The sequence below is a fragment of the Drosophila guanche genome, unplaced genomic scaffold (genome assembly GCF_900245975.1).
Source record: "Drosophila guanche unplaced genomic scaffold, DGUA_6, whole genome shotgun sequence".
Lineage (NCBI taxonomy): Eukaryota > Metazoa > Arthropoda > Insecta > Diptera > Drosophilidae > Drosophila > Drosophila guanche.
The window spans coordinates 919,832-928,742 of NW_022995753.1; the positions used below are offsets into that span (position 1 = coordinate 919,832).

Below are 8,911 nucleotides of genomic sequence, written 5' to 3' on the forward strand. Positions count from 1 at the left end.
ATGTGTGGTGTTGTACATAAGACTCGTCTCATGAGTGTTTGTGTGTCTGAGTAGATACTCGGGCCGTGAGTGTGCGTGTCAGTGTCTGTGTAATCTGTCCATAAGTGGCCTCAAATGCCTATCCATAATGATGATGATGATGATGATGATGATGATGATGATGTGGTGGTTGCTTGCCATTGCCGCTGCAGCGACCAATAGTCGGGCATTCATCATGATGCCGGAGAGCCGAAAACACAAACAATTTATGCCGCATGTCACGCCTTCCCCAAGAGCCTTCCCCACACATGTGATAGCCAGAGCGGCAGGGCGTTTCCCATTATAGATCTCATCAGATGCCATCTATAGTATATGGTACATATACGAATCAAAGTTCAGACGTACGAGTAGCTGGCCCCGACACACACTCATCAATGAAGCATCAAAAGATTTCCACAGATTTGCTGTCAAAAATGATTACAAGTGCGCTGGGAAGTGGATCAGACATGTACAAACATATTTCACAACAATATCGGCTCGGTGGTACAGGAGACAGAAACAAATTGCAGTCAAGTCAACGATTTCATTCCATTCGATTCCTTTTTTCTAGCTACCAGTTTTAGGATAATTTCAAGCTAATTGAAAATTCGTTCTTTTTTTTGGCTTTCCAAATTTGGATCCTAATACTTTCAAGTGTTCAATTTCAGTTCCCAACTGTTAAATAATTCTGTTAAGCCTGAGAATCCCATTTAAAAAATACCAAAATATTCAAGTTTTTTTTTAAGATTTCTTTTTTGAATAAATGTTTTCATGTTATTTATCCTTCTGAGGCTGAAACATCCTACGTTAACAATCCTTAATACCCATATTTTCCACATAATAAAAAACCAATTGGGTTGCTTATTTTTTTGTAATTTTCGAATTTTGTTTCGCTGTTTATTTGTTAATGAAAACTTAAAATCATGTTGTAGTACACAATGCACAATCAATCCTGGTTGCAGGGAGGGAGCAATATTTCCTTTACGACAGAGAGCAATAACATTTCTTCACTTTTCACTTACAAGTCTAGCTGCATAGTATTTGGGGCGGCGTGGGGGGGGGGGGGGGGGGGGGGGGGGGGGGGTGGTTAGAGGGGAGAGGGGGATTATTTAACACAATAGGATATGTTTCCATGGAGCTTTTTAGTAGTACATTCAGTTTATAAAATACATTATTGACTATGAAAAAAATTGTTTTGCCTTAGAACTATTTAATATATTTTTTGTTCTTTTGTTCTTTTGTTTTTATAGTTATAATATTTCGTTTATAAATATCAATACTTCGTTGTACACCGCTCGAGATGTGATTGAGAGAGAGAGAGAGCTGGAGAAAGAGAGAGGGTGGGTGGGAAAGTCGCTGATTCCACCTTCGATTCAGTTGGCATTCATTTATTCATTCACACACTCATTCGCACACTCATTCGCTTTAGCTTTGTGCTGCTGCTGCTGCTGCTGCTGGCTGCACTGAGGAACGGATTGAATACTTTATAGTACACTTATTTGTCGCCTTAAAGCTACCATTAAACCTACACACAAAAAAAAGAGAGATGTACATATATTTAGGGGACACAATATAACACAAGTACGAGCAGAAAAAAAGCTAAGTTTTGGAGCAATTCCAGTTTGTAATACCCATCGAGCCAGATTCGGGGACTGCTGCCGTGCCGCACCGTCGGCAGGGCGGTGGGGGGGGCGCGCGATGAGCAGGACTCTGTCCGCCACGCACGCCGCCCAACGCCCTTCCTTCGAGCGCACCACAAGGCCCACCATAAAAATTAAAAAAAAAAATATATATATATATTATTCATAATAAAAAATAATAAACATTTGACTAAGGATCCTTCGTCCTTGACTGCCCAAAGCTTAGACGGAGATGGCGGCATTCGTCGGTGGCAGGTCGCCGTACGGCGCCGGCGACTGCTGCGGCGCCTGCTGCTGGTGGTGTCCACTGCTGTGGTGATGGTGGTGGTGGTGGTGAAGGTGGCTTCCGCCTTGGTGGTGATGGTGGCTCTGCTGCTGTTGCTGCTGCTGCTGCTGCTGCGTCTTGAGCAGCATCGAGCGGTACACCTCGGACAGCAGGCTCCACATGGGCGGCGCATTGGGCGACTCCAGGGCGCCCTGCGGCAGGAAGGCGTTGGGCGGCTGCTGTTGGCTGGAGGCGGTGGCGGTGGCAGCTGCTGCCGCAGCGGCCGCAAACATTTGCGTCTGCAGCAGTCGGAAGTGATGCTGCTCCTCCAGATCCATGGCCAGCGGCATGGGCAGACTCAGCGGCAGGGACAGGGACAGTGGCTGGGACTGTGGCTGGGGCTGGGGCTGGGGCGAGTGCTTCCTGGTCGGTGGCGCCGATAGATCAATGCAGGCGGATGCTGCCGCCAGTGGCTCGGAACTGTCGCTGTCCATCTCCAGCTCCAGCTCCATTTCCATTTTGATGCTCGTCTCTGGGTGGCCGACCGTGGAGGTGGAGGCACTGCTGTCACTTCGCTTGCGCTTGCCCAGCAGACGCTCCATGGAGAAGGCTCCGCCGCAGGGGCTGGACGAGCGCTTGATCTGTTCCCTTTCCCGCTCTGGTTCCCGCTCCTGCTCCTGCTCCGGCTCTGGCTCTGGCTCTGGCTCTGCTTCGCGTCGCTTGTGCAGGCTAAAGTCCAGCGGCTGGTCGCTGGCTGAACGCTGCTCATCGGCACAGGCGCCGCTGCTGCTGCTGTGGCTGGTGAGGCTCAGGCTGCAGTGCATCTCCTCGTCCGCATCCGCATCAGTTTCGCTGGGGCACTCCTGGCTGGAGGCAGCCGGACTGGAGCTGTTTGCATGCATGTCCACGTACACGAAGACACCGTCGTCATCGCCATCGCCATCGCCATCTCCCTCGGCATCGACATCAGCATCAGCATCAGCATCAGCATCTCCCTCCTCCTCTGCATCGACATCATCTTTGTAGAGGCGCTCCTCTCGCTCCTGTCCCGCGGACAGCAGTCCCAGGCTGTGCAGTCCGGAGCCATGGCCACCGCCGAACATCATCGCCGGTGCATAGCCCACGCCCGCAGGATGATGATGCGACGGATGGTGGTGCGGCGGTGGTGGTGGCAGTAGTCCGGGAAAGGCGGCCGGCAAGCGTCCGGCGGCGGCCACAGCCACGGCAGCTGCTCCGGTAAACACGGGGAACTGCTGGGCGGTGCGTCCGTCATGGGGCGAGATCTTGCGGCGGATGTGGGGCGAGTGCAGCTTCGGATTGGGGTTCGCACTGTGCCGATTGCGGGACCTGCGCGAGCTGAACACCATGTTGCAGCCGTCGACGGTGCACTTGTGCATCTCCCGCAGATGCACAGCCGAGAAGTGAATCTTGAGGGCGCCCTTGTCGCAGAAGGTCTTGAAGCAGATGGAGCATTGCACGCGCTTCTTGCCTGTGGCCGGATTGATGAACTGTCCGGCCAGGTTGATGGGCGGCGAGCCCCACCGCTTGGGCTTTGAGGAGCTGCTGCTGTTGTGTCCCGCACCCGAGCCCGAGGATCCGCCTGGGGAGCTGGCTGGCGAATTTGTCGAGCTGGCCATTCCCGGATGTCCATGGGCATGGCCATGGGCATGTCCAAGGGGATGTGAGTGTGAGTGTGAATGTGAATGTGGGCCATGGCCGAGCAGATAAGCGGGTGACATGAACGGATTCATTATGTGCTCCATTGCTGTGTTCGATTTGGTTCCTGCAAAGACAGAGAATGGAAAAGTTTGGCATCATTAGAGCGGCTTTCGCAGGGGCTGGTGCGGGACAGGGGGGGGGGGCAAGTGTAAGTGTAAGTGTCAATCAGGGAGTCGCTCAAACGGTCAATCAGTCGGCGTACAGCGCGCAATCCTAATCGCAAACTTATGCCACAACTGGACGAGGCGGCGGCCTGTGGCATGTGGGGGAAGGGGGAAGGGGGGGAGAACAACTTTTGCAACTTTTTGCTCTTCGAAATGTTATCGACAAAAGTCAGCCACAAAGACTCGGCCCATCCCCTGCGGATTGGATCCCTTTTCTCCCCTCCTGTGTGAGACTCAATTAAATCGAGGACAGGTCAGCCGGGGGTCAACCAATCTGTGCGCGAGCAACAATCCATCAATTAAATGGGCTTAACACGGAACTACGACAGCAATTTATAGTCAAAGATGCGGGAAAATCCAATGCAATTCTCAAACATCGAAAGTTGATTCGAGCCTGACGACTTCTATGCATTCCCCGATTAGTTTCACAATTAAAATGGAACATGGATAATTGGGAGCAAACTATAAACGAAAAACTGTCTGAAAATGGAATCAACATTTCATTGATCTATCTGGTTGCCCATCCCCAATTTCCATTCCCATTCGCAGCAAAGTGAAAGCCAAAGGAGCTGCTGCTGTTGAGGAAATCTCCTCGTAGCGCTGGTGACAGAGCGTCGCGTCGGCAGATCTTTCATGTCAACAACACAGTTGACCACAAAAGTACGTGTACATACACAGGGGCACCCCATCATATGTTGCCTCATTTGCTGGAGCGAAATCTTTTACAGCTTTTTTGGCTGCCATTAAAATCGCCTCGGACAACGACATCGACGAACGACGGCGACGACAACATGCGGCGATCAGAGCCACAGATCCGGAGACGGAGACGGAGATGGAGACGGAGACAGAGAGCTTTTGCTAGTCCCCAAATGTGATCCAAGCGACTTTTTATTGTTGGCTTCGTTTGCTACCGTAATTGTGAGCAGCAGCCAGACGTAAAAAGCAGCAGCAGCAGCAGCAGCAGCAAAATTAAACCACCAAAGTTAAGGCTATACGAAGCTGGGGATACCCTGGGTTGTGCGACAATATTTTCTAAAGATTTGCTACGTTGCTCGCTGAACCATTAACCATTGAAATGTGTGGGCGTTACTCATCCTACCATTTGTGCTACAGCTGAAAGAATGATCCATACCTAGAGCTCAGACTTCTGCAAGTGAAGAATACAAGAATAAATGTTTTGAAGATCAGGTTGATAATACCCCTTTCGGCCAGGGTATTCGCAAGCAAAGATGGACGGACATTGGTTTAGCGGAGAGACTGCGAGACTGAGGGGACTATGGGCTGGGGACAATTGTTAACGCGGCAGAAACATCATGCGGATGATGATGATGATGATGATGATGATGATGATGATGATGATGGTCGTGTGAGAGATGTTTTGTGGCCGGGGCTATCTGGAATCAATCTTAAAAGTCGAACACATTCGACTAGCCCGCCGCTTGCCCAATGTCAGCTAAAACATTTCAGAGATACTCAAAGCCAGCGACAGAGAGAGAGAGAGAGAGAGAGAGAGAGAGACACGGATACATTGGGCGGGCTGGGGGACTCAGAGCAGAGAGGGGCGTTCAGTTTTTTCCTCTTTTTTTATGGGGCTCATTAGTAACGATAACAACAATAGCATTAAAATGCGTGTATGTACGGGCAAGTGTGTAAATGTCTGAGAAATGGATAGCTCGATGGCTGGTTGGATATATCGAGGTGAGTATCCAAGCCCAGGTACATGGGGATAATTATTTTTGTCAAGCACAGAAAGTGAGAGAGACCAGAGCGTGCAACAGAGAGAGAGAGAGAGAGAGACCAAACAGATCCAGAAGATGCAGAGAGAAAGAGAGACAGGGAGAGGAAAAACCAATCACAAACTTTTGATGGCTTGGACGAAACGTTTTTTTGATTATCGGCAACAGCAACAGCAGCAGCAGCAAAAGCAAAATGTTGAAAGTTCCCGAACAACACAGCTACAGCTGCAGCAACGAGGCATGCCCCAGAGATGTGACCACTGCTTATAATTGCCGTTGTAGTTGTTGTTAATAGTAGTACACAATAATGGCCAGCAAATAGCAGAGATACAACCAGGCCAGGCCCGGCCCGGCCAGGCCAGGCCAGGCCAGACCGACCACGGGGAGCAACGGACCCCAGAGATGTTGGTCCAGCAGAAACATCATTCCGAAAGACAAAAATCTTAATTACAACTTTGACATTTTAGAGACTTCCACAGAAGACTTCCACCAAGAATCCAAACGTTGGGGAGCGGTTCATGTAATGGATACTCCAATGTGGAATGACAATGCTGATGCTGATGATGATGATTATGATTGCGTATGCGAGATCTAACATCATTTGCTTATATGACATACAACAGTGTGAAAAATGTAGAACTTTGGCATTTCAGAAGACAAAAGTGAATGTTTTTTCGATATTTCGATACTCGACAGGGCATCCTCTTCCCACAGGTTCATAAATCGGAGTCTAAGAGTTGGTTAATAAAATCCCAAAAAGCCTAGAAATTCCCCAAAGTCACATCTATCCGAATTACGATTCCCAAAGTACACAATTTAAATACCGAAACCGATCTAGAACTCAGTTTCAGAGGCACACTGATAACGAAGGAAAAATCTTTTGGATCTGCCAATGAGAACACAACACAAAGTCCTAACGGAAAGCCCAACTGCTTTGAGAGACAACTGCCGCCGGCAAAGCAGCGACAGTAGCAGGTTTTCTACGGTACTCGTTTACATACCTTATTGTTTTGTTGTTGTTTTTCGTTTTTGTTTTTGTTTTTGTTTTTCCTGGGGATCTCAGGCAGGTTCCCGTTATACAACTCCGCAATATTTTGCGCAGCACTTTTCCTCTATGCGGTGTTTTATTTTCGTTTGGCCGTTTGAAAGGTTTCTCGCGGTCTTTCGTTGTTTTTGTTTTATTTTTGGTCACAGTTTTGTTGCATTTAAAAAAAATAGTTGGGGGGAAAACAGCGTATATTTTCCATGAGTCTTTGTTCCTGTTGTTATTGCATTTTGTTGTAGAATTTTTATTGAAAAAGTTTTGTCGTCAAGCACTGTTTCGTAGTTGGTGTGTGAGTAGAGAAAACAGCGACGGCAACGGCAACAAGAAGTCTCATGCACACACGCGCACGCACACGAAAACGAGAGGCAGAAACGCGGTAACAGTGTGTTGGTGACAGCAACAACGAGCACACAGCACACAGCACAGGACAAGCAGTTAAGTAAAGTAAAGATCCACTCGTTCGGGTGTCGTGGGTGACACTGATTGTCGTGCAGGCCGAGACGAGGCTGCGAGGCGGCAGAAAGCAGAAAAAAACCGAAACGACGACAGCGACGACGACAAATGCGACGCACACACACACGCAACGTGGCAGCGCAGCGCAGCGGGGTGGGTGACACTTTGGTCTCTCGCTCTCTCGCTCTGTCTGACTCCTCTCCAGCGGCAGCGACACGCAGCAACGGACAACTGCCACACAAATGTCTACCTGAAGCAGAGAACTGTAGCCGTAGTCTGATGCCAGCGACTCTGCTGCTTCTGCCGCTGCTGCTGCTACAGGCAGCGCTGCTTCGTCGGTGTGTGTGTGTGTGCTGGCTAAGAGAGAGTGTGAGAGCGAGAGAGGGTAAATGCGCTATTGGAATTGGCCTTCCCTCAAGCGTTGGCGGCGGCGGCGGCGACGGCGACGACGGCTGCCTGTGTCACATTGTCGTCGATGGGTCATTAGACACACACACGCACGCACGCACACACAGCTTGCTGTCCCGCTCACACGAGCCCTCTCTCGAGCAAGCCATAGAGAGCGAGTGTCGGCAAAGCAGTGCATCGGTTAAGTATAAAGAGCTGGAAGCACACGGCTCTCTTAAGCAGTGGCAACAATTTTTATTATATGTCATTATGTGGTGTGGAGAGAAGAGAGACCCCCCCCATCATCCACCAACACGCACACACACAATCAAACTCACATTGCAGGCTAATTCCTGACCACAAACCATATAGACCATACGTACATGAATACTCCTCTATATATAGGGCGGATCCCCTCGTGCGTGTGTGCTAGAGCAGCGTAACTTCTTTATATTCGGCTATCGCCTGCCTGCTCCCACAGTGTCGTCTGAGTGGATGGACCGTAGCGGTGGGGTTGACATGCGACTTATTGTCTGTGGGTGTGTGTGTGTGTATGTGTGTGTTTACTGACCAAACACTCACACACAGGCAGAGATTGTGCGGCGGCTCCTCTCTCACGCACTGCTTTAGCTCCCTTGTCATTCGCTCGCTAACGGAGCTAACGGAGCGCTCTCTCGGTTTCGGTTTCAGAGCTAAAACGAGTTGTTTGTGTGTGCTGCCGACTGCGCTGCCTCGTTGTCGGGAATGGAAATGGCCAGCCAGTAATTGTCGCTGCTATGCGCGCTTGTGTGTGTGTATGTTCGTCTTCGTCTCATTATTGACCAGGAAAGCAGCGCTGCCGCTGCCGCTGTCGCTGTCGCTGCCGCTTAGAGTGCCTCTGTCGCCGTCACACGTAGCTTTTTGCTCGTTTCGTTCTTTTAAATTTTTGTCATTTGATGTCTTGTGTCCACTGTGTGCCGTTGACGCTGCCCGCTGTCGCTGCTTGCTGCCCGATGCCCGCTGCCCGCTGTCAACCACTACCACTCGTTGGACAGGCAGGCAGAGACCAACCGGTAATGTTTGTGTCCGTCCCACTCTGGCGCACACCAATGGCCGATCCACACTGCTCGCTGTGTCTCTCTCTCTCTCTCGCTCTCCCTCTTTCTCTTGCTATGCGATTGCGCCACAAATTGTATGCTCTGTCTCTCTGTGTATGCGTGTGTGTGTGTCCCTGTATGGGTGTCACACAATACGACACTTTAATATGGGGGCGATTTTCGCCTGTCTCCCTCTGCACCAATAGTATTTGAGCACTTTTTTGGGCTGGCTGGTGACAAAGGCCCCGAAGAGTCGCCGTCGTCGTCGTTGTCGCTGGCGTTGGTTGCCGTCGGAGAGCTGATGCTGCTTCTTCTTCGACTTTGCTTAACAATTTCTTCATTTTTTGTTTCTGCCATCTCTCTCGCTCCTTGGCTCTTTTTGTGCGTTTTCTTTATGTAAATTGCTTC

General features: G+C 50.0%; 1 protein-coding gene across 1 annotated transcript; it reads right to left on the reverse strand.

Annotated features, from left to right (window-relative positions):
• Positions 1-1,102: 1,102 nt before the first annotated feature.
• LOC117588552 (protein disconnected) lies at positions 1,103-7,167 on the reverse strand. Its single transcript, XM_034279934.1, has 2 exons — positions 6,544-7,167; positions 1,103-3,706 (listed from the first exon to the last, which is right to left on the reverse strand). Exon 2 carries the CDS (start codon positions 3,684-3,686, stop codon positions 1,881-1,883), a length of 1,806 nt encoding a protein of 601 aa, XP_034135825.1. The 5' UTR covers positions 3,687-3,706; positions 6,544-7,167; the 3' UTR covers positions 1,103-1,880.
• Between the last annotated feature and the right edge of the window lie 1,744 nt (positions 7,168-8,911).

Bases quoted from the DNA above. Each gene is read 5' to 3' on its own strand.
- LOC117588552 (XM_034279934.1), bottom strand. From the start codon at position 3,686: ATGGAGCACATAATGAATCCGTTCATGTCACCCGCTTATCTGCTCGGC.